The sequence below is a fragment of the Pseudophryne corroboree genome, chromosome 6 (genome assembly GCF_028390025.1).
Source record: "Pseudophryne corroboree isolate aPseCor3 chromosome 6, aPseCor3.hap2, whole genome shotgun sequence".
Lineage (NCBI taxonomy): Eukaryota > Metazoa > Chordata > Amphibia > Anura > Myobatrachidae > Pseudophryne > Pseudophryne corroboree.
In genome coordinates, this window is record NC_086449.1 from 12,648,644 (window position 1) to 12,674,088 (window position 25,445).

General features: G+C 43.7%; 1 protein-coding gene across 1 annotated transcript in view; it reads left to right on the forward strand.

Annotated features, from left to right (window-relative positions):
• LOC134934764 (alpha-2,8-sialyltransferase 8F-like) overlaps window positions 1-12,656 on the forward strand; it is a 65,564-nt gene extending 52,908 nt beyond the window's left edge. The window contains exon 7 of the mRNA XM_063930129.1: window positions 11,884-12,656. Coding sequence (XP_063786199.1) covers window positions 11,884-12,343 — 460 coding nt within the window. The 3' untranslated portion in view covers window positions 12,344-12,656. The remainder of the gene's footprint in view (window positions 1-11,883) is intronic.
• Window positions 12,657-25,445: the final 12,789 nt, after the last annotated feature.

The window sequence follows — 25,445 nt, forward strand, 5'->3', positions numbered from 1 at the left end:
GTGCCGACACAGAGGTAGCCACAGCCGTGAACTACCGCACTGTACTGTGTCTGCTGCTAATATATAGACTGGTTGATAAAGAGATAGTATACTCGTAACTAGTATGTATGTATAAAGAAAGAAAAAAAAAACACGGTTAGGTGGTATATACAATTATGGACGGGCTGCCGAGTGCCGACACAGAGGTAGCCACAGCCGTGAACTACCGCACTGTACTGTGTCTGCTGCTAATATATAGACTGGTTGATAAAGAGATAGTATACTCGTAACTAGTATGTATGTATAAAGAAAGAAAAAAAAACCACGGTTAGGTGGTATATACAATTATGGACGGGCTGCCGAGTGCCGACACAGAGGTAGCCACAGCCGTGATCTACCGCACTGTACTGTGTCTGCTGCTAATATATAGACTGGTTGATAAAGAGATAGTATACTCGTAACTAGTATGTATGTATAAAGAAAGAAAAAAAAACCACGGTTAGGTGGTATATACAATTATGGACGGGCTGCCGAGTGCCGACACAGAGGTAGCCACAGCCGTGAACTACCGCACTGTACTGTGTCTGCTGCTAATATATAGACTGGTTGATAAAGAGATAGTATACTCGTAACTAGTATGTATGTATAAAGAAAGAAAAAAAAACCACGGTTAGGTGGTATATACAATTATGGACGGGCTGCCGAGTGCTGACACAGAGGTAGCCACAGCCGTGAACAACCGCACTGTACTGTGTCTGCTGCTAATATATAGACTGGTTGATAAAGAGATAGTATACTCGTAACTAGTATGTATGTATAAAGAAAGAAAAAAAAACCACGGTTAGGTGGTATATACAATTATGGACGGGCTGCCGAGTGCCGACACAGAGGTAGCCACAGCCGTGAACTACCGCACTGTACTGTGTCTGCTGCTAATATATAGACTGGTTGATAAAGAGATAGTATACTCGTAACTAGTATGTATGTATAAAGAAAGAAAAAAAAACCACGGTTAGGTGGTATATACAATTATGGACGGGCTGCCGAGTGCCGACACAGAGGTAGCCACAGCCATGAACTACCGCACTGTACTGTGTCTGCTGCTAATATATAGACTGGTTGATAAAGAGATAGTATACTCGTAACTAGTATGTATGTATAAAGAAAGAAAAAAAAACCACGGTTAGGTGGTATATACAATTATGGACGGGCTGCCGAGTGCCGACACAGAGGTAGCCACAGCCGTGAACTACCGCACTGTACTGTGTCTGCTGCTAATATATAGACTGGTTGATAAAGAGATAGTATACTCGTAACTAGTATGTATGTATAAAGAAAGAAAAAAAAACCACGGTTAGGTGGTATATACAATTATGGACGGGCTGCCGAGTGCCGACACAGAGGTAGCCACAGCCGTGAACTACCGCACTGTACTGTGTCTGCTGCTAATATATAGACTGGTTGATAAAGAGATAGTATACTCGTAACTAGTATGTATGTATAAAGAAAGATAAAAAAACCACGGTTAGGTGGTATATACAATTATGGACGGGCTGCCGAGTGCCGACACAGAGGTAGCCACAGCCGTGAACTACCGCACTGTACTGTGTCTGCTGCTAATATATAGACTGGTTGATAAAGAGATAGTATACTCGTAACTAGTATGTATGTATAAAGAAAGAAAAAAAAACCACGGTTAGGTGGTATATACAATTATGGACGGGCTGCCGAGTGCCGACACAGAGGTAGCCACAGCCGTGAACTACCGCACTGTACTGTGTCTGCTGCTAATATATAGACTGGTTGATAAAGAGATAGTATACTCGTAACTAGTATGTATGTATAAAGAAAGAAAAAAAAACCACGGTTAGGTCACTGGTATATACAATTATGGACGGGCTGCCGAGTGCCGACACAGAGGTAGCCACAGCCGTGAACTACCGCACTGTACTGTGTCTGCTGCTAATATATAGACTGGTTGATAAAGAGATAGTATACTCGTAACTAGTATGTATGTATAAAGAAAGAAAAAAAACCACGGTTAGGTGGTATATACAATTATGGACGGGCTGCCGAGTGCCGACACAGAGGTAGCCACAGCCGTGAACTACCGCACTGTACTGTGTCTGCTGCTAATATATAGACTGGTTGATAAAGAGATAGTATACTCGTAACTAGTATGTATGTATAAAGAAAGAAAAAAAAACCACGGTTAGGTCACTGGTATATACAATTATGGACGGGCTGCCGAGTGCCGACACAGAGGTAGCCACAGCCGTGAACTACCGCACTGTACTGTGTCTGCTGCTAATATAGACTGGTTGATAAAGAGATAGTATACTACTAATATTATATACTGGTGGTCAGGTCACTGGTCACTAGTCACACTGGCAATGGCACTCCTGCAGCAAAAGTGTGCACTGTTTAATTTTAATATAATATTATGTACTCCTGGCTCCTGCTATAACCTATAACTGGCACTGCAGTAGTGCTCCCCAGTCTCCCCCACAATTATAAGCTGTGTGAGCTGAGCAGTCAGACAGATATATAATATATATAGATGATGCAGCACACTGGCCTGAGCCTGAGCAGTGCACACAGATATGGTATGTGACTGAGTCACTGTGTGCTGTGTATCGCTTTTTTCAGGCAGAGAACGGATTATAAATAAAAGTGGTGGTCACTGGTCACTATCAGCAAAACTCTGCACTGTACACTACTGAGTACTCCTAATGCTCCCCAAAATTAGTAAATCAAGTGTCTAAACGGAGAGGACGCCAGCCACGTCCTCTCCCTATCAATCTCAATGCACGTGTGAAAATGGCGGCGACGCGCGGCTCCTTATATAGAATCCGAGTCTCGCGATTGAATCCGAGCCTCGCGAGAATCCGACAGCGTCATGATGACGTTCGGGCGCGCTCGGGTTAACCGAGCAAGGCGGGAAGATCCGAGTCGCTCGGACCCGTGAAAAAAAACATGAAGTTCTGGCGGGTTCGGATTCAGAGAAACCGAACCCGCTCATCTCTAGTCCAGACACTCCTCCGTTTCTCCAGCCACTCCCGCCTTTTTCCCAGAAACGGTAGCTTTTTTTCGCACACACCCATAAAACGGCCAGTTTCCGCCCAGAAACACCCACTTCCTGTCAATCACACTACGATCACCAGAACGAAGAAAAAACCTCGTAATGCCGTGAGTAAAATACCTAACTGCATAGCAAATTTACTTGGCGCAGTCGCACTGCGGACATTGCGCATGCGCATTAGCGACTAATCGCTCCGTTGCGAAAGAAAAATAACGAGCGAACAACTCGGAATGACCACATCTGTTTTTTTTCACTGTTTTCTGTAGTACTGTACCATGAGATAAGTTATATTTTGCAGCCACACAATGAGATTACAATTCTACCCTCTCTCCCCAGTCCACACCAGCAGAAACTATTGTTATTCTATTCACTAAAGGTCGATTTTAATTAAATTTTTTGTGATTTAAAAATAGATGGGTTTCAAATCTAAATCAATGGTAGGTTTCATGGGCTAAAACACACATTTACTAAGAATTATTTTTTTTATATTATTCTATAAATGTTAGCAAATGTGTGATTTAGCCCTGGAAACCCTAATCGATCTAGGATCTTATTCAATAGGGATTGCAATTACTGCTAAGTAGCAATTGCTGCGGTCAACTAGTTGCCACCCATAAACTGAGAAAAAATGGCCATTGCAGAAATTGTGAATGCATCGCAATATGTGGGCTGATCACAAAACCATACGCAATTACCGGAACATCAGATATTTTTCTTATTTGATCCAGTCAAGGTTGTCCAATACTCTTACGACACAAGAGGCTGGAAGTGTTCATAGCTGACATCGGAGGCCCTCCTTTAAAATGCCTGCTTCCAGTCAGTCAAACAGCGGCTAAATTGCGATCATGACGTGTCCGCAATTTCTGTTGCTAATTTTACTCACGCATGTGCATTCGTTCGATAACCGGTCAGATTGCGACTCGCAAATTTTGCAATCCTTTCTAAATGAGGACCTTAGATCAATATCCATCGATTTAGTTGTTGGAAATTGAGATAAAGCAAATACAGCCCCTACAGTGCTAAGAATGAGTGGGACTTATCCTTAGCTCTTAAGAAGTTCATAATTTCAAAGAAAGACTGATGTACAGTCATGCCTTGGGATTTTGTATTTATTAAATCACCTTCTCTTACTGAGCTGCCTCAAAACCTCAACAGTTATCTATTGATACCTGTGCTGCATGATGGATCTGTATTGGAATCTTAGGGGCCAATTCAACAAGGAATGCAAAACCGCAAAAATCGCGAAAATTGTGAAAATACGTAAAATCTGAGACAAAAAATGCAAAATATGAGACAAAAAATACAACTTCTGAGACGTAGCAAAAACTGCGTATGCACTACGAAAACTAGGCATGTAGGGGGCATACTAAAGGGCTGTATTCGCAAAACCTACGAGCAGGGGCGTGTTGTGGGGCATGTTGTGGGCGTATGCTGATGATCGGTGGGCGGTGCATATGCAATTTTTGCAACTGAACACACATTTATGATGAGCAGTTTCTGAGTGGCTACAGGTCTACCTTAAAATCTGCACAAGCTGACCTCAGTTGTAGAATGTTTGCTGTATACTGCAATCATTGCTTCATTACCCCCAGCTGAAGCAGCTCACACTGCTGACCACAATTCAGTTTATTCGGCTGCATTGAAACTTAACAACATGTAAGGAGCTTTAAATTGTGTGTATTACACTAAAAGATATGTTAGTAGTAACCCATACCTCCCAACTGTCCCGATTTTCGCGGGACAGTACCGTTTTTTGGGGACTGTCCCGCTGTCCCACCCGCGGGCCGCAGTGTCCCGCGGTGGGGGGGGGGGGCAGTTGGGAGTCTCTGTCACCCGCTGCCCTGCTTAGCAGAGCAGCGGTGAATAGACGCTGTGCGCATGCGCACAGCGTCTATTCAGTGCAGACAGAGGGAGAGGAGGCATGCCAGCGGCTCACAGAGCGCTGGGCATGCCCCCTCAGTGACGAAAACGGGGGCGTGACTCGCGATTGCGGGTCCTCCCGTGAAACCACGCCCCCTTTTCGTAGGCCACACCCCCTTTTCGGGAGCGCGCGCGGCTTCGCCGCGCGAGGGTCCCGCCTCCCCGAACAAGAAAGTTGGGAGGTATGGTAACCTAATAATTCTTTAAGTTAATATCAATGCAGGTTTGTCAAGAACACACTTGTTTTCCTACAAACATGTACAGTAACATTTACAAGCAATTTTTTTTTTTTTTTTTTTTTTTGGTTAATGGCATTTTGTTTAAAAGCTGAGTTTTTTCTTATTTAAAGCAACAATTATTATCTTCAAAAACCATACCCACATACATGTGTAAGGTTTTTTTTTTCCCCTTTACAAAGAAACATATGTTCAATAACATCACCACAATAATTGTGATTTTGTGGACATTTTAATTATGCATTACTTTTTTTTTTTTTATAAATATTTCTCTAACGTCCTAGTAGATGCTGGGAACTCCGTAAGGACCATGGGGATAGACGGGCTCCGCAGGAGACATGGGCACTTTAAGAAAGAATGTAGGTTCTGGTGTGCACTGGCTCCTCCCTCTATGCCCCTCCTCCAGACCTCAGTTTGATACTGTGCCCAGACGAGCTGGGTGCTTTTCAGTGAGCTCTCCTGAGCTTGCTGAGAGAAAGTATTTTGTTAGGTTTTTTTATTTTCAGGGAGCTCTGCTGGCAAAAGACTCCCTGCATCGAGGGACTGAGGGGAGAGAAGCAGCCCTACTCTCTGAGTGCAGGTCCTGCTTCTTAGGCTACTGGACACCATTAGCTCCAGTCCAGAGGGATCGGTACGCAGGATCTCACCCTCGCCGTCCGGTCCCAGAGCCGCGCCGCCGTCCCACTTGCAGAGTCGGAAGACAGAAGCCGGGTGAGTATGAAAAGCAAAGAAGAATTCATAGGCGGCAGAAGTCTCCGTGATCTTCACTGAGGTAACGCACAGCACTGCAGCTGGGCGCCATTCCTCCACACACCTACACATACTCCGGTCACTGTAAGGGTGCAGGGCGTGGGGGGGGGGCGCCCTGGGAAGCATTAGGGGCCTCTTTTGGCAAAAGGTAAACATATATACAGCTGGGCACTGTATATATGTATGAGCCCCCACCAAAAATTGCATATTTAAGCGGGACAGAAGCCCGCCGCCGAGGGGGCGGGGCTTCTCCCTCAGCACTCACCAGCGCAATTTTTTCTCCACAGCTCCGCTGAGTGGAAGCTCCCCAGGCTCTCCCCTGCAGACACACGGTAGAAGAGGGTAAAAAAGATAGGGGGGGGGGCACATAATAGGCGCAAAACACAACATAAACAGCAGCTACTGGGTTAACATTAAGTTACTGTGTTATTCCTGGGTTATATAGCGCTGGGGTGTGTGCTGGCATACTCTCTCTCTGTCTCTCCAAAGGGCCTTGTGGGAGAACTGTCTTCAAAAAAGAGCATCCCCTGTGTGTGTGGTGTGTCGGTACGCTTGTGTCAAAATGTCTGATGTGGAAGGCTATGTGGAAGCAGAGCGGGAAAAAATGAATGTGGTGTCTCCGCCGACGGCTCCGACACCTGATTGGATGGATATGTGGAAGGTTTTAAATGATAATGTTAATTCCTTGCATAAAAGGTTAGACAATACTGAAGCCTCGGGACAGTCAGGGTCTCAACCCGTGCCTGATCCTATGTCGCAGAGGCCGTCAGGGTCTCAGAAGCGCCAACTATCCCAAATTGTTGACACAGATACCGACATGGATTCTGACTCCAGTGTCAATTACGATGATGCAAAGTTACAGCCAAAATTGGCTAAATCCATCCGTTATATGATTATAGCAATAAAGGATGTGTTGTACATCACAGAGGAAACCCCAGTCCCTGACAAGAGGGTGCATATGTATGGGGAAAAGAAGCCGTAGGTAACCTTTCCCCCCTCACACGAGCTGAATGAGTTATGTGAAAAGGCTTGGGAATCTCCAGATAGAAACTGCAGATTTCCAAAAGGATTCTTATGGCGTATCCTTTCCCGCCAACGGACAGGTTACGCTGGGAATCCTCCCCTAGGGTAGACAAAGCTTTAATACGCTTATCCAAGAAGGTAGCCCTGCCGTCACAGGATACGGTTACTCTCAAAGATGCTGCGGATCGCAAACTGGAGGTTACCCTGAAGTCCATTTATACACATTCAGGTACCTTACTGAGGCCGGCAATCACGTCGGCCTGGGTGTGTAGTGCTGTAGCAGCATGGATGGATACCTTATCTGAGGAAATTGATACCTTAGACAAGGATACTATGTTGTTGACCCTGGGGCATATTAAAGACGCTGTCCTATATATGAGACATGCTCAAAGAGACATTAGTCTACTGGGTTCTAGAATAAATGCTATGTCGATTTTTGCCAGAAGGGTCCTGTGGACTCGGCAAAGGTCAGGTGATGCCGACTCAAAAAAGCATATGGAGGTTTTATCTTAAAACGGTGAGGAATTGTTTGGGGAGGGTCTTTCGGACCTTGTTTCCTCAGCTACAGCTGGAAAGTCAAAATTTTTGCCTTATATACCCTCACAGCCTAAGAGAGCACCGCATTATCAAATGCAGTCCTTTCGTTCACAAAGGAACAAGAAAGTCTGAGGTGCGTCCTTTCTTGCCAGAGGCAGGGGCAGAGGAAAGAAGCTGCACAACACAGCTAGTTCCCAGGAACAGAAGTCCTCGCCAGCCTCTACAAAATCCACTGCATGACACTGGGGCTCCACAGGCGGAGCTAGGCCCGGTGGAGGCACGTCTTCGAAATTTCAGCCACAAGTGGGTTTACTCCCAGGTGGATCCCTGAGCAATAGAAATTGTGTCTCAGGGATACAAGCTGGAATTCAAAGAGATGCCCCCTTACGATACCTCAAATCGGCCCTACCAGCTTCCACCCGCGACAGGGAATTAGTGTTATATGCAATTCACAAATTGTATCTTCAACAGGTGGGGGTAAAAGTTCCCCTCCTGCAACAGGGAAGGGGTTATTATTCGACCATGTTTGTAGTCCCGAAACTGGATGGTTTGGTCAGACCCATATTGAATTTAAAATCCCTGAACATATACCTGAAAAGGTTCAAGTTCAAGATGGAATCGCTGAGAGTGGTCATCGCAAGCCTGGAAGGGAGGGATTTTATGGTGTCTCTGGACATAAAGGATGCATACCTTCATGTCCCCATCTATCCACCTCATCAGGCGTACCTCAGATTTGTGGTACAGGATTGTCATTACCAATTTCAGACGTTGCCGTTTGGTCTCTCCACAGCACCGAGAAAATTTACCAAGGTAATTGCAGAAATGATGGTACTCCTAAGGAAGCAAGGGGTCACAATTATCACGTACTTGGACGATCTCCTCATAAAAGCGAGATCAAGAGAGCAGTTGCCGAACAGCGTATCACTTTCTCTGGAAGTGTTACGGCAACACGGCTGGATTCTAAATATTCCAAAGTAGCAGCTGGTTTCTACGACTCGGTTGCCTTTCCTGGGCATGATTCTGGACACAGACCAGAAAAGGGTTTATCTCCCGATAGAGAAAGCTCAGGAACTCATGACACTGGTCAGGAACCTATTAAAACCAAAACAGGTGTCAGTGCATCAATGCACTCGAGTCCTGGGAAAGATGGTGGCATCATACGAGGCCATTCCCTTCGGCAGGTTCCATGCGAGGACCTTTCAATGGGACTTACTGGACAAGTGGTCTGGATCACATCTTCAGATGCTTCGGTTAATCACCCTATCCCCCAGGGCCAGGGTGTCACAGGGTGTGGTGGCTGCAGAGTGCTCACCTTCTGGAGGGCCACAGATTCGACATTCAGGACTGGGTCCTGGTGACCACGGACGCAAGCCTCCGAGGTTGGGGAGCAGTCACACAGGGAAGAAATTTCCAAGGGCTGTGGTCAAGTCAAGAGACTTGCCTTCACATCAACATCCTGGAATTAAGGGCCATATACAACACCCTGCGTCAAGTGGAGAACTTGCTTCCTGACCAACCGGTTCTGATTCAGTCGGACAACATCACTGCAGTGGCTCATGTAAACCGACAAGGCTGCACAAGGGGCAGAGTGGCGATGGCGGAAGCCTCCAGAATTATTAGCTGGGCGGATAATCACGTAAGCGCACTGTCGGCAGTGTTCATCCCGGGAGTGGACAACTGGGAAGCAGACTTCCTCAGCAGACACGACTTCCACCCAGGAGAGTGGGGACTTCATCAGGAAGTCTTCGCACAGATTACAAGTCGGTGGGAACAGCCACAGGTGGACATGATGGCATCCCGCCTCAACAAAAAGCTACAGATATTGCGCCAGGTCAAGAGACACTCTGGCAGTAGCTGTGGACGCCCTGGTGACACCGTGGGTGTTCCATTCGTTTTATGCATTTCCTCCTGTTCCTCTCATACCCAAGGTGCTGAGGATAATAAGAAAAAGGGGAGTGAGAACAATCCTCATTGCTCCAGATTGGCCACGAAGGACTTGGTATCCAGATCTGCAAGAAATGCTCACAGAGGACCCGTGGGCTCTTCCTCTAAGACAGGACTTGTTGCAACAGGGGCCCTGTCTGTTCCAAGACTTACCGCGGCTGCGTTTGACGGCATGGCAGTTGAACGCCGGATCCTAGCAGAAAAGAGCATTCCGAATGAGGTCAATCCTGCGCTGATAAAGGCTAGAAAGGACGTGATAGTTAAACATTATCACTGAATATGGTGAAAATATATTTGTTGGTGTGAGGCCAGGAATGCCCCTATTGAGGAATTCCAGCTGGGCCGTTTCCTTCACCTCCTACAGTCCGGAGTGAATTTGGGCCTAAAATTGGGCTCCATTAAAGTCCAGATTTCGGCCCTATACATTTTCATTCAAAAGGATTTGGCTTCTCTACCAGAAGTTCAGACGTTTGTAAAGGGAGTGCTGCATATTTAGCCCCCTTTTGTACCTCCAGTGGCACCTTAACGTGGTGTTAGGCTTCCCGAAATGCCGCTGTTTTGAACCACTTAAAACGGTGGAGTTGAAATATCTCACAAGGAAAGTGGTCATGCTATTAGCCTTGGCTTCGGCTAGGCGTGTGTCAGAGTTGGCGGCTTTGTCACATAAAAGCCCCTATCTGGTTTTCCATATGGATAGAGCAGAATTGCAGACCCGTCCACAATTTCTACCAAAAGTGGTATCATCTTTTCATTTGAACCAACCTATTGTGGTGCCTGTGGCTACTACTGACTTGGAGGATTCCGAGCCACTGGATGTAGTCGGGGCTTTGAAGGTTTATGTAGCCAGAATGGTTAGGGTCAGGAATACAGAGTCGTTGTTTATCCTGTATGCTTCCAACAAGCTTGGTGCTCCTGCTTAAAAGCAAACTATTGCTCACTGAATCTGTAACACGATTCAGCAGGCTCATTCGGCGGCTGGATTGCCACATCCAAAATCAGTTAAGGCCCATTCCACTAGGAAGGTGGGCTCTTCTTGGGCGGCTGCCCGAGGGGTCTCTGCATTACAACTTTGCCGAGCGGCTAATTGGTCAGGTTCAAACACTTTTGCAAAGTTCTACAAGTTTGATACCCTGGATGAGGATGACCTTTTGTTTACTCAATCGGTGCTGCAGAGTCATCCGCACTCTTCCGGCCGTTAGGGAGCTTTGGTATAATCCCCATGGTCCTTACGGAGTCCCCAGCATCCACTAGGATGTTAGAGAAAATAAGATTTTACTTACCGGTAAATCTATTTCTCGTAGTCGATAGTGGATGCTGGGCGCCCGTCCCAAGTGCGGACTTCTTCTGCAATACTTGTATATAGTTATTTCTTCAATAAGGGTTATGTTATGGTTGCATCGGGGTTTGCCCTGATGCTCTGTTATTTGTCATACTGTTAACTGGTTGTTATCACATGTTATACGGTGTGATTGGTGTGGCTGGAATGAATCTTGCCCTGGATTTCCAAAATCCTTTCCTTGTACTGTCAGCTCTTCTGGGCACAGTTTCTCTAACTGAGGTCTGGAGGAGGGGCATAGAGCGAGGAGCCAGTGCACACCAGAACCTAAATTCTTTCTTAAAGTGTCCATGTCTCCTGCGGAGCCCGTCTATCTCCATGGTCCTTACGCAGTGTCGGACTGAGGCATGAAGGGCCCACCGGGGGGATGCAGTGTTAGGGGCCCATACTTAAGTGTTTGGCCAGCCTACAAAGGGGGTGTGGCCAGCATCCATAGAGGCTTGAAATACACAATAGTCTAGTGAAATGTAATACAACATATCTACCATGTATAATACAAGTGCACAGTCTGGAACCTGATACCTAGAGGAAGGAGTGGGCACTCAGGCAGTGGGGCCTACCGGTGGTTTCCCTGGTACCCCTGTGGGCCAGTCCAACCCTGTCCTTACGGAGACCCCAGCATCCACTACGGACTACGAGAAATAGATTTACTGGTAAGTAAAATCTTATTTTTCCCATTTTCCTTTTTCTGCCTGCATTTGTGTGTTCACCAGCGGAAGTAGCTCGTCTTGTTGTTCGACACATCCTGTCAGTAGGCATGGTTGGCTCAATGTTATGTGTGGCTGATGTTAATTTGTGACATCAGAAACCTTTACGCAAAAAATGTGACTAAGTGTAAGTTTTTTAGCAAAAAATGCGGAATTTTAAATCTCATTGCAAAATTTGCAAATTTGACAAGTCCACCTTTTTTTTTGTAATATTAAATTAGTGTTGCAGATTTTCCGTTTGGGCGTGCTTTCGCAAGTTCGTGATTGGTCGCAGTTTTTGCTAATTTGTACATTTTACAAGCCTTACTGAATTAGCCCCTGAGTACAGTATATTAGGTACAGTAAAATATTGTTCATTGTCTTCTATAGGTTTGGCAGTCTGCGAGAGAAGAGGAAGCCATTTATAAACATGATGCGGGCATTTGGCTCTGCCCTCGTTCTCATGCCAGCTTTCTCATACTTGTTTTGCACTGACATCTCCATCAGGACGCTCTACACTCTGGAAGATTTTGACATGAGTAGCAGAGTCGTCTTCTTCAACCCACACTACATTGCAAACCTGACTCTTTACTGGAGGAACATGAAGCTCCAGTTCGGACGGATGTCATCCGGGCTTATGTTGGCAAGCGCCGCCATTGAGATTTGCGAGAAAGTGACACTATATGGATTCTGGCCATTTTCTCAAGATCTTAATGGAACCTCCGTCCCTCACCACTACTATGATAACGTTCCCCCTAATAAAGGGGCCCACTCTATGCCAGATGAATTCTTCCGCTACGTACAGATGCACAGTAAAGGATCTCTGCAACTGAAACTGGGACCTTGTTAAGACCTTCTATAATTACGTGTCATCGCTTGAGTCAGTTTATCGCACTCACATGCAGAGAAAACACAGTAAAGTTAGACGGCAGCATTCTCAGACACAGAAAGAGGAGTGTATTAGATATTTTAATTTAAAGAGGCAACTAAATCTCCAACACTTCAATGTTTTGATGTGAATCAGGACGGTAAAACACATTCGGTAAGCCCAACATCCCACTGCTGAAAAGAAAAAGAATGGTAGAATTTTATATGGTGGTACTGTATACTATGCTGACACTTTTCCCACTGCTATGATGTAAGACTAATAAATTATATTTACTTACATTTTCCAAACTCTCACTGCCCAGTGAGCACTGCATATCATGAATGTCGGAAATCTATATCTATAGGCAGGGACTGGTTAAGAGAGGATGGGGTCCATGTGCACAATCTGTGTGGTCCCCCTCCTCTCTGTGTTGATGTTGACTCTGGAAAAATGGAACCCACCATGTTCCCAGTGGCTAATCACTATTGTGCATGCGCTGGTCTCAGGAAACATGGTGCCCACCATTTTCCCAGCGACAAATCTCACGAATCATTTCAAGAAAACCAAAACCCAAGATTTGGATCTTTACTCTGATTTTTGAACCAAAACACTTGAGGGTGGTTTTGCAAAACCAAATCCCAAACCAAAACACGACAATGAAATTAGAACCAAACCCAAACACAAGAATCCATGCACATATCTAGTCCTTGGGTAATTAAAATGAAGAAACTGAAACAGCGCTGCATTTAATAATCTACTTGCTACAAAGGATAGGTAATGCTGTAGCCATGTATTAAAATATGAAAATATTCAGTAATGACATAATGTAAGAAGGATTATAAACATTGGTTAAATCATCTCTAGTATGAGTGAAGGATGCAAAGAAGTAAAAGTTTCTATAAACAAAATCATAGTACCCTCAAAAAACATATTTATTTGAAAAACTTGAATAAATGTCATAAAATTAGACCAATGGTCTTGGATACAGTAGGTGGAATCAAGACTATTGCATTAAAACTTCAAAAGTTATATGCATGGGTCATTTGTCATAAGGTTGGTGCATTTCTATCTGAGAACCCTTTTTCAGCTTGTGTGTTCAGTGTGGCTAAGACAAATAAAGCAAATGTTTGGACTACATCACCAACAGGGTGATCCTGACACCATTGCTTCATCTAGCCAGTTGGAGTAATTGGTGGCAACACATCAGGTTTGCTTTCCATAAAGGCAATTCACATGCCTGCTTTTTACAAGCCTGATATTTTGGTATGCACACAGTCAGCTGGATCAGTTAATGGTTCCAAGTCACCACTGTTCTCTATCACAGTTGTGTACCTTCCACACTTCACACAGCAACGATACAGTGGTCTCCAGTTTAAACATCAAGCAAACTATACTGTCAACACCTCCACTGTGCTGTTTTTTACATTTGATTTTATTTACTCATGGATATAACTGTTGAAGGTACAATAGAGTAGTCTTAGTTCCATCTACCAAGACCATTGTCTAATTTCTAGACATTCATTCAAGTTTTTATTTATTCTATCTGTTATTATTGCATTGGACTATCAGACTTAGCATCACCTTCATATACAGAACCCTCATCTCAACAAATTCCAAAAACCCACATCCCTTGCCAGAGGTGGGGTCACCCACGTGGAGGTCCAGGCTCAGTTGTTGCAGTGAGCTAGTTTTACGGCACCACTCACCATTCTAATACATGGGTCTCTCTCCCAGTTAGTCAGTGTGGCTACTGCTTTGGCCTTGGTGGATTTCCTAGCTCAAACTATTATGGCTCTATGACATGGTGATATTGAATAGCTACTCTATGAGCATCCAACCCAAATCTCAATGCCTTACTACAGATGGAGGGATTTGACAGATTTTTTAATCTGATTAGTCTCCAATGGGGACTGGTTTGGTTGTTAGTACTTCAGGAAGTCTTTCAGGTGTGTGTTTTTGTTTTTTGTTTTTGCATCAGGTTAAGTTTTCTTTATTCTCTCTCCCCTGCCTAGTTTTAAGGTTTTGGTTCTTAAGTTGTTCTCAAAGTGATATTTTATGATTACGTTTTGTTATAGTTATAATATTTTTTCCATTTTGCAGTAGATTGACCTCTTGCCCTTTGAATGGTTGGATATTTATTTGTGTTCTTGGCTGATAAGTTACCTTTGGCCTCAGATATGTTCCTTTTCATTAGGGCTCATGATTTGAGTTATTTGAGTTTTAATGACCCTTGCTTTGGATATTTAAAGAACAAGCTTTTTATTATTCTTATTATTCTTACTATTCTTATTCTTATTATTATTATCCTTTATTTATATGGCGCCACAAGGGTTCCACAGTGCCCAATTACAGAGTACATAAATAATCAAACAGGAAAACAGCAACTTACAGTTGATGACAGTATAGGACAAGTACAGGGTAAATAAACATAGTTACATCAGCAGATGACACTGGAGTAACTATCAGGTGGCAGAAGACTGCTGGATTTGGTGCAGTTGAAGATTATTAAAGTAAGAAAGGATAAACACACGAGGGAAGAGGACCCTGCTCGTGAGAGCTTACATTCTAATGGGGAGGGGTAGACAGACATGCTTTGAGTGGCCTTCTCAGTCTTTGACTTCCCAATGTTCTTCTAGTACATCTTGACAGGAACAACCTTACTATGAGGATGTTTCTTGAATTACTGTACATCATACCATAATCAGAGTCAAGGGCTTGCTTTTGGCTGGGTGGTATGCAAGTCTGGCCTGAAATTGTCCCTTGCTACTTTTTTAACTGTAGTCAGGGTAAGGTAGCTATTTATGAGGCCAGAAAAAAATGTAAATGCTACTGTCTCATGATTTGTTTTTGGACTTTGCTAATTCAGCATGTTTCATGAATTTTTTGGGATGCCCAACTTTACTGCCAAGAAGGACTTTCCCTCTTTTTGGAGGATCTTTTTAGGGTTTTGGGTAGTTCTTTTTGGAGGATCTTTTTGGAGTTTTGGTTAGTTGTTACAGAATTTATTTTTATGGTGGTAGTGCTTGTTTTAGGAATCTTTTTGTGGATGGTAAGTTTGGCTAACTAGTTGAGGTACAGACTTCTGGTTCCGAGTGCATGGAGTGAGCTGCTTCATCTCACAGCTCCGCTCCGTGCCCAGACAAATTGCCACTTTACAAGGCCTTACCTCCTCCAAACCTCACCACTTTAAACCTCCCCACCTGCTGTCCATCTGGGATGGACAAATTTGTGACCACCATGCAGCCGACGCGCTCGCATCAGCAGGCACTGTGACAAGTGAAGAGAGGAGCGGACCCTGTCATGGCGCCGGATGACGTCTCCCTCGAGCACACCTCGGCGTCCAAGAAGTCTGTGGCGGATGCGCAGAACTCTGACCCGGCTTTCTCTCCCAGGCACCGTGACAGCCCTCTTCTTTATGGGGATCTAGTGGATGCCATCTCATCCACCATGGGCCCGCTGCTGACCAAGGTGGTGAGTGATATCACAGCACAGCTGCAGCAATTAAACACACGAGTCTCCACAGCTGAGAACAGGATAGGCTCTATGGCTCACAATATCGCTGATATGCAGTTTTAAATTAAACCTCTTGAAAAAGATAACTATGCCTTTATTAATAAGCTGGAGGAAATCAAAAATCGTTCCAGACGGTATAACATTAGGCTCGTGGGTTTGCCTGAATCCTTAAAAGGGGCCTCCCTGGAGATTTTTGTCACTCACACATTACCCACCCTCCTTGGCATTCAAGATGCCTGTAAAGATATGGTCATAGAATGGGTGCATTGTATTGGTCCCCCTCCCCGTCCGACTGACACCCTCCCCAGAGTGACCATCTTTAAATGTCTGAGTTACAAACATAAGTTGGAAATATGATGCGACTCCAGGAAACAGCCTGTCCTGAATTGGGAAAGCAAAAATCTCAGACTTTTTCACGACTTTTCTGCTGAATTGATGAAAGCACGCTGTGCTTTCTCTCCTATCTACTCCCATCTCATTGCCGACAAGAGAAAATTTGCATTGATATATCCCGCTAAATTATGCATCTTCGACAAGGACAGAAATTATGACTTTACCACTCCGGATGACGCTGCTGACTTCCTCTGTGAAGGTCGCTCTCGCTCAGATTCGGACATCTCTGACCCTAATTGACACTGCGGAACTCTCCAGTTTTCATCCTCCATTGTTGTTGCTAACCGCATGCAAGCTGCTCTGTCTCAACGTTTTTGGCTCATGTCATTGAGATTACTGGGGCAAATGTATTAACCTGGAGAAGGCATAAGGAAGAGATAAACCAGTGATATGTGCAAGGTGATAGGCACACCAGCCAATCAGATCCCATATGTAAATGAACAGTTAGGAGCAGATTGGCTGGTGCCTTTATCACCTTGCACATATCACTGGTTTATCACTTCCTTATGCCTTCTCCAGGTTAATACATCTGCCCCTATGTTCTTTATGCTCATACTTAGCTTCTGCTCCACTACATGTTGTCCCTCCTTGAGATGAGGATTCACGATCTCACTTCTGCCCGGGCACGGAGGGAGTAATGCTCCGGGTTTATGTTGTTTTGGTCTCTGTACCTGTTGGTTCTCCATATTTTTCTGGTCATCCGGAAGTAATGTGATTGTTTCATATCTGTCCTGAACACGCTAGTCATGTTCTTTAGTGTTTTGTCTCTGTCTTTGTGTCCCCCCCTTTCCGTTTTTCCCCCAGTGTCTATCCCCTCCCATGCCCCTCTATGGGCTCTACTAGTTCTCCACTTTTCCACTCTGGATACCTTACAATTCAGATTACAATGCATGTTTGTACATTATGGCTGAAATTAAGATTGGGTCCTTCAATGTGGGGGGCTTCAACTCCCCAGCGAAGCAGAGGAAAAATTTGCTGTACTGTAATAGATTACGTTTGGATATTGTTTTTATTCAGGAGGCACATTTGGTTCCCGCAGAAATGCTGAAATTACAAATGTTGGGGTGGAAATTATTAGCTAGCGCTTCTTTTAATTCCAGGTCCCGTGGAGTAGCCATATTGATTAAATGCCAGCTTCCCTGTGAGCTTCTAAAAATGATCCCTGACACGGAAGGCAGGCTTGTTATCGCACACATTATACTACACTCCAAACGATACACCTTATGTAATGTATATGCCCCGACAGTGTACAAAAGACTCTTTTTTATGAAACTGATTACCTTATTGACACCTTATATGAATGAAGGTCTGATGGTCATCAGTGATTTTAACCTCATCTCAGATATTTACCTGGACAGGTATTCTGCCCCCTCACACTCTTTCTCACTTCCCAAGTACGGTATCCCCCATTTTGCCACACAATTGTCCCTAGTGGACATCTGGAGAATTATTAATCCCACTGTCAAAATGTATACATGTATGTCTGCCGCCTATCACACTCTGTCCCGCATAGACTACCTGTTGCTGTCTCTGGCCTTGTTCACAAGAGTCTCGTCCGTGGAGATTGAGCCGATATCTGTCTCTGATCATTCTCTGCAGTGGTTCTCTTTGCACATTTCTGATGAACCCCCTAACAAAATCATATGGCGTTTCCCATCCCACCTTTTGACCTCCTTGGAATTTAAAACAATACTTCAAACTAGTTGGGAAGAATACTACGCAAATAATCGGTCCCACGCGATTGATAATTCCCCTCTATTTTGGCAAGCAGCTAAGTCGGTCTTAGGGGAAAACATTTTGTCATATGTGGCCCATCTCAACAAATCATATGCTGCCACGTATTTATCATTGCAGAGTTTGCTTTCCACTGCCTACTCAGCTTATTGCCAAAGCCCTAATATGACTAATAAGCAGGTATACCTCACTGCTAAGACTCACTTCAATGAATACTTAAGTAGTAGAGGTAATAAATCCTTATATGCAGTAAATTATCGTTACCACTGGTTTGGGAACAAGTCCGGTAAACTGCTAACTAATATGTTAAATGGCACTAGACCCTCTTCTTTAGTTCACCCCCTAAGGAAACCAGACGGATCCCTAACAGCCTCCAATATCCAGATTGTCTCAGTCCTCAAGGACTTCTATGCATCCCTTTACTCGTCTGTCCCTTCTCTCTCCCCTGAGAATGACGCATCCACCTCCTCTACGTCTCTCCCTGAATCTGGGTACGATCCCCCTAGATTATCCTCTGATTTAGATACAGATTTGACTGCCCTCATAAGCCCAGCGGAAGTCTCCTGCGTGATTAAGTCCTTAAAACAAGGTACAGGCCCAGTTCCCGATGGGTTTGGTGGTAGCTTCTACAAGTTGATGCTTCCGTACATTCAGGACACATTGGTGCTCGTTTTTTAATCACATATTGCGGTCGGACCAGGCCCTCTATATTTTAATGCCGCTTATATCAGAGTTTTACCTAAGCCAGGGCGGGATCTGACCTTGCCTGCCTCTTATAGGCAGATTTCCTTGTTGAACTCGGATTATAATATTCTTACTAAGATTTTGTCTGAAAGGCTTAAAAAGATTTTACTTTCTATTATTCACCTTGATCAAACCGGATTTATTTCGGGCAGGCACTCAGTGCCGAACGTGCGGAAGGTCATATCGGCAGTACAGCACTTGCAACACTCCTCAGGCATTTCCCCACCGGGCATCATCCTATCACTAGATGCAGAAAAGGCCTTTGACCTTGTTCTGGGGCCACACGGTTTTAATACCATGTCTAATTTCGGGTTTTCCCCTACCTTCATCTCTTATATTAAACTTTTATACTCCAATCCCATCTCACAGATACTATGTAACGGCCAGATTTCGGACCGCTTCTCCTTATACAGGGGTACGCGACAGGGGTGCCCTCTTTCCCCCCTCCTCTTTGCAATTGCCATTGAGCCGCTTGCCATCCTATTGCATAACTCGCCTTGATTTAAGGGTATAAATATATCCAACTGTGTATTAAAAGTTTCCCTCTATGCAGATGATATGCTGCTCTTCATCACTGACCCACTTACCTCGATCCCACACATTATAGCCCTGATCGAAGCCTTCAGCTCGGTTTCCGGCTATAAGATAAATGAAGAAAAATCGGAGTTGATGCCGATAGGTTCATACTCTTTAGATCTGACCTCTGTTCCCGCTTTCTCCCGTTTTCAGATTAATTTGTCCCAGATTAAATATCTTGGTGTCCATGTCACCAGCAAGGTAGAAGACTTGTATAAGGTGAATTTCTCCCACATTATTCAAAAAGTGTCTGCCTTGATGCTGTCATGGAGCCATCTGCCTCTGTCTCTATTGGGGAGGGCGTCGGCGGTGAAGACCGTTATCTTCCTTAAAATATTTTACATGGTTCAAATGTTGCCTGTTGTCCTCATCAATGGTGATATTCTTTCCATCAACTCCGCCATCTCCTCGTTTCTGTGGAATGGAAGGCGTCCCCGAATCGCTCTGGCCAAACTTATGCTCCCTAAAAGATTGGGAGTTCCTGGGGATACCTGATTTCAAGTCATATATCACCTCTGTTTTCTTCCGTTATGCTGGGGACTGGTTGTTAGATGACTCTACCTTCACGGACGTTGCCCTTGACAATGCCATTTTTTCTCATTTCTTCCCCTCTGCCCTATTGCACCTCAAATCCTCTAGTATCCCTCACTCAGTTTACTCCAATATCTTGTTCCACGACACTTACATCAACTGGATAAATCTACACAAAAAACTGAGAAGGGATTTTCGATTCTCCCCGTATCTCCCTCTCTGGGGTAACCCTGACTTCTCTCCCTCCCTGAACAATCCTTCGTTCCGGGTTTGGAGATGGAAGGGTGTGGATCTTGTGAATAAGGTCTTTGACCCAGGTGGCAATGTCCTCCCCTTCGCGGATTTCCAGCAACAGTTCTCTCTTCCCAATAGCCTGTTTTTCCTATACCTCCATAGTCAGACATTATGTGCAATCACCCCCCCCACACATTATTCTCCACCTCTTACAGTCCCGTTCAACCATAGGATACAGACTTCATCACCTCTATCCCCGACTAATTTCAGCCAAACCAGTGGCCACCCTATTTTCGAAGAAAATACTCTGCAGCAGTGTTGCGGATATACCTTCCCTCACTACATGCTCCGGTCTTTTGTTCTCCCGGTACTTCTCATACTCTAAACACTTGCAATCTGCCTACTTACAAGAGACCCACTTTAGATTTATTCATAGGGCCTACATCTCTCCTGCGCAGAGGAAACACATGTCCGGTAATGAACTAGGTGTCTGTATGAAATGCTCTATGTCTAATGCAAAGTTTTTTCACTGTTATTGGGGTTGCCCCAAAATATGCAGATTCTGGTGTAAGGTAATAGGTTATATCAATGAAATTCTTAATGTCTCGCTCTCTCCCTCACCTGAAGCATGTTTATTACTTTGGTTTGACAGTCAGGAGTTGGTTCCTCGTCCCCATACACGAATTCCCTTCCTTGTCATTATTTTAACTCTGGCAAAAAAGTTAATACTACTCCATCGGATTAAAAAAACGGCTCCCACTATACAAGAGTTGAAATCTCGTCTTCTCCAGTTAATGTATTTTGACATAAGAGCTTTACTTCTCAATGAACCATTGTCCGTATCCTCATGTCACAATAAATGGGATTTGCTTCTGTGCTCTCTGGACGCTCAATCAAAACGAACATTTTTGCTATACTTTGGGAACCAGGACTGGTCCAGAATAAAATCCCACTTTGTTTGCTGAGGGACTCCTGTTGTGCCACCTCTTTGCTTTGTACCATTATCCTGAACCTGATACATTGTTATGAACATATGTAATCCTGCAAATGCTTCCTCTCCTCTACGCATTTAGAATGTATTTATCTGTTGCTCATTTTCCCATAATACACTGTACTCTGGTATACCCAGTCTAACCCCCCCCCCTTTCCCCCCCTCCCATTCTATCTTAGTTACCCCTCACACTCCACCAGTTCTACGTCCTTTTGTTCCTGTCTCGTTTCCTGGTTTGTCTGTATTGTCTTGGCAACACCGCAGTTTGAAGGGTATATGGTACTCTCTCTCACTCCATGATTATATAATCTGATGATTTATCTACTCTTACCTATTGCAGGGAGTGTCTCCCAATGTGATTGTATAATTTGTTCACCTTTTGAAATACAATAAAATGTGTTTACAAAAAAAAAATAGTTGAGGTCATTATTATTTGGGATAGCTATCTTTCGAGTAAGTGGGTTACTGATACCAACTTTCTGTACAGTATTTTAGCTGCTCTTACTATACACACCCCACCAGTCCTCATTCTACCCCTGTAAGTGCATGCTGTTAGCACAACATGCATCTATGCTTGCTTGACTAAGGATACATCTGAATTATAATCAGGAGTGGCTCTTGCCACGGGCAAGCAGGATTCTTGCCCTGGGTGCCGCATCAAGAAGGGCGCCGCCACGTTGCACCGCCAACCCTCTTGAGTCCCGGCTCCCCGAGTCCCAGCTCAGTTTGTACGCTCCCTCTCCTCCCCATCATCAGTACTCCACTTAGGGGCTGATTTTTGTGCAATGACACATTTGCATTGTGACGTCCGAGCGGAGTACTGATGATGGGGAGGAGGGGGAGCTGCCTGGGAAGCCAGCAAGCTAGTAGGTGGAAGGAGAGGCGGGCCGGCATGGGCTGATCAGTGGGAAGTGGGATAGAAGAGGACCGCTGCAAACGTAAGTATAACTTACTCTCTCTTACTCTCTCTTTCTTTGCAGAAGGGGACACTGCCTGCTATAATGTGTACAATGGGGACACTTGCCTGCTGTAATGTGTAAAATGGGGACACTTGCCTGCCGTAATGTGTAAAATGGGGACACTTGCCTGCTGTAATGTGTAAAATGGGGACACTTGCCTGCTGTAATGTGTAAAATGGGGACTATTGCTTGCTGTAATGTGTAAAATGGGGACTCTTGCCTGCCGTAATGTGTAAAATGGGGACTCTTGCCTGCCGTAATGTGTCAAATGGAGACTTTTGCCTGCTGTAATGTGTAAAATGGGGACTCTTGCCTGCCGTAATGTATAAAATGCGGAAACTTGCCTGCCGTAATGTGTAAAATGGGGATTTAATGCATCAAGGGCATTGCGGTGTGTGGCATAATATGGTGCAGGGGGCATTACTGTGTGGGGCTTAATATGGTTAAAAAAAAATTCCTGTGGTGGCCGTGATCTGTTGGTGCAGGGTCAAAAACTGAGGTGTAAGGTAGTCTTTTCAGACGAGGAAACTTTCGCCCTTGCCACCACAAGACCTAGAACCGACCCTGATTAAAATTACAAATATGCAACTGACAAAAATGCAATTTGTTGTGAAGAAAGTTGTGTTTTATACTTTTTTGAGCCCTTTTAAAAAATGTTCCAGTGATCTATACAGGCATACAGTACTTTATCAAAGTAACACGGAAATGTTTTGTAGCTACAGTTGGAATTGGTAGTTTTTTTTTCATCAGCTTTTCAGTAACTTTCAACTAGTTTTACAAAACTTTCCATAAAATGCATTGGGGTTTAAATTAAAACTAACTTAAATATTTTTCAACTCTCTTCGTGTTGTTGTTACCCAAGGGATGTGACCTTAGTTAGCTCCTGTTTGAAAGCTTTGATGACACTTCTTCAATTATAAAATCTGACGGCTTCACATTAGTCTGATACAGCAACATGTGCTTATGTTGTTGTGTACTGTGATCTATTATTATTTGCATGTAGATTCCAAGTAAACAACATGGTGTGTCTCTGTTTCCATATGGTAAAAATGTCATTCACATTCTGAGAAGTATTTCTAAAAGTATTGATTTTACTATTTTCTAAGTGTGTAGACTGTGCTTCAATTCTAAACATTACAGCCCTGGAGCCATGAGTTCTATTCCGACCAGGGTGCTATATGTGTGGTGTTTGTATGGTCTCCCATATCCACATGGTTTTCCACTAGATGATTCAGTCCAACCACACACTAGTAGTAATGAATGTGGATTAAATGGATAATAGTTAGTGTGGCAGAAAGTTACGATCCACAAAAAAATTATAGGAAATCGTATGATCAAAAGGAGACTTTAACATCAACTGTATCTTATATTAGTACTAAAATTCATATTTTACTAATTAATAAAATTATATTGATTACAAAATAAAAGTGACTGTGATTCATGAAAAGATAGACTCCAAACCTCCAAATCTTTTTGTACACACACACACACACACACACACACACACACACACACACACACACACACACACACACACACACACACACACACACACACATCAAGATTACTAAAATAGATTGTGATATGATAGTTTTTCACTGACTATTGATAGAAAGTAGATTTATGGTTTAGGTTAGTAGTACTGTATATTAGAGATGAGCAGGTTCGGCTGTAATGCCAGAATTAACGCTAGTTAAGTTTTATCTGGATTTTTCTGATTGGCTATCCAAAACATGGGACATCCGTGAGCCAATAAGATGCCATTTTGAGAATCGAGTAAATCCGAGTAAAACCGAACCCGCTCATCTCTACTGTATATATATATATATATATATATATATATTGGATTACATTAGCAAGAGGAATTCATATATAGTATTAAAATATAGTATATTTAATGAAAAAATACTATATTTTAATTTCACTTGGCTTGTTAAAATCAACGTTTATCATCCAACCGGAGGATTAAAGCACCTTCTGTGATAAACTCTCACGTTACACTTACTGCTAACTAAATAAGTTGTGTTTCAGTACAAAAAGTGACTTAATCAAATAATACACTGACTTTAATTACACAATGAGTTAACTAATCAGTATCTAAAATGATATTTGAAGTTAGGAATTTTAAGTCACAGCTTCAGAAATTATGACTTTGTTTCACAGAGCAGAATGGGGAGAGGAGGGACCATGCAAGAATAATATTTACAGAACTTATAGAACAATGTGTTTTGTCAAGGATCAACCTTGATCTTGTTTAATGCTACAATAAATGTTCCCACACCTTAAAGGGCCTGAGCTATATTCTGTGTACAGTGAATCATGTAACACTAACATAATACTAAATACTGTATCTCCCAGAAACATATTATTGTTATTGTCAAATTCTTGTACTTACTGCAGTAAATCAGGATTTTACAGCTGAATCAGTGAACAGATAATATCTGGAAAAGTATAAAAGTAGGGGTTTGTGAAGACTGCACTTTCACCTGGTGGTATATAAGGAGTAGCTGCTATAGAGAGGAATAAGGTTGCCACAGACCTTAGATACAGATGTGTCCTCATATATCGTTGCTGTGTACCGCATAGTGGGCGCCATGAAACTCGCGCCAGCTACTTGCACTATAACTCCAGTTATAAGTTGCATTGTAAATGTGACGTCACGTTATAATTGTAACATGCATTCTACTTTCTGTCCACCAGATGTCGCGTTTCCTAAACTCTACAGCGAATGCCTCAAATAGCCAACGGACCCTTTGTAGCGCCACCTGCTGATTGGCTGACGGGTTCGAATCCTAGCAGGACCAGAATTATTTTTTTGTGGATTTATTTATATATATTTTTAATGAAATAAAGTTATTTGGTCTGTTTATTCTTTCCTGCTGAGTTCATTGTAACAAAGCTCTAACCCCAACCACGGTGCACCCGTTCACTATCAATATTGTCGTTACATTGTGGAAAATATCTTTTATTGGTGAAGCATAAACAGCATTTACATTTCGGACATCATTTCCGGTTCATTTGCTTCAAATGGTCCTAAATATGTAATGCACAATGCCACTGGATCTCTATGTCATTAAGCCACCCATGACTTTATTCTGACGTACTTAACCTTTATAATTAGCTAGCTTAACACTAAGAAATAACCACACAGACACCAACTGCTAGATTTAAAGGTCAAACAGATATTTATTGTTTGATGACCTGTCGTTTCAACTAAGAAATATTGGAGGATGGCGAGAAAAGGCGCTACCAACTCACCAGCACCAGTCAACTATAATAACAATAAAACTAGGAGGGGCCTCACAACCGCCTCCTTAACATAACCCGCACTGCGCAGGACTCACCCCCCTTACTTTAGCAGAGCCGTGGACGAACCCGCACGGGAACATCCGTAGTCCACCCGCAAGGG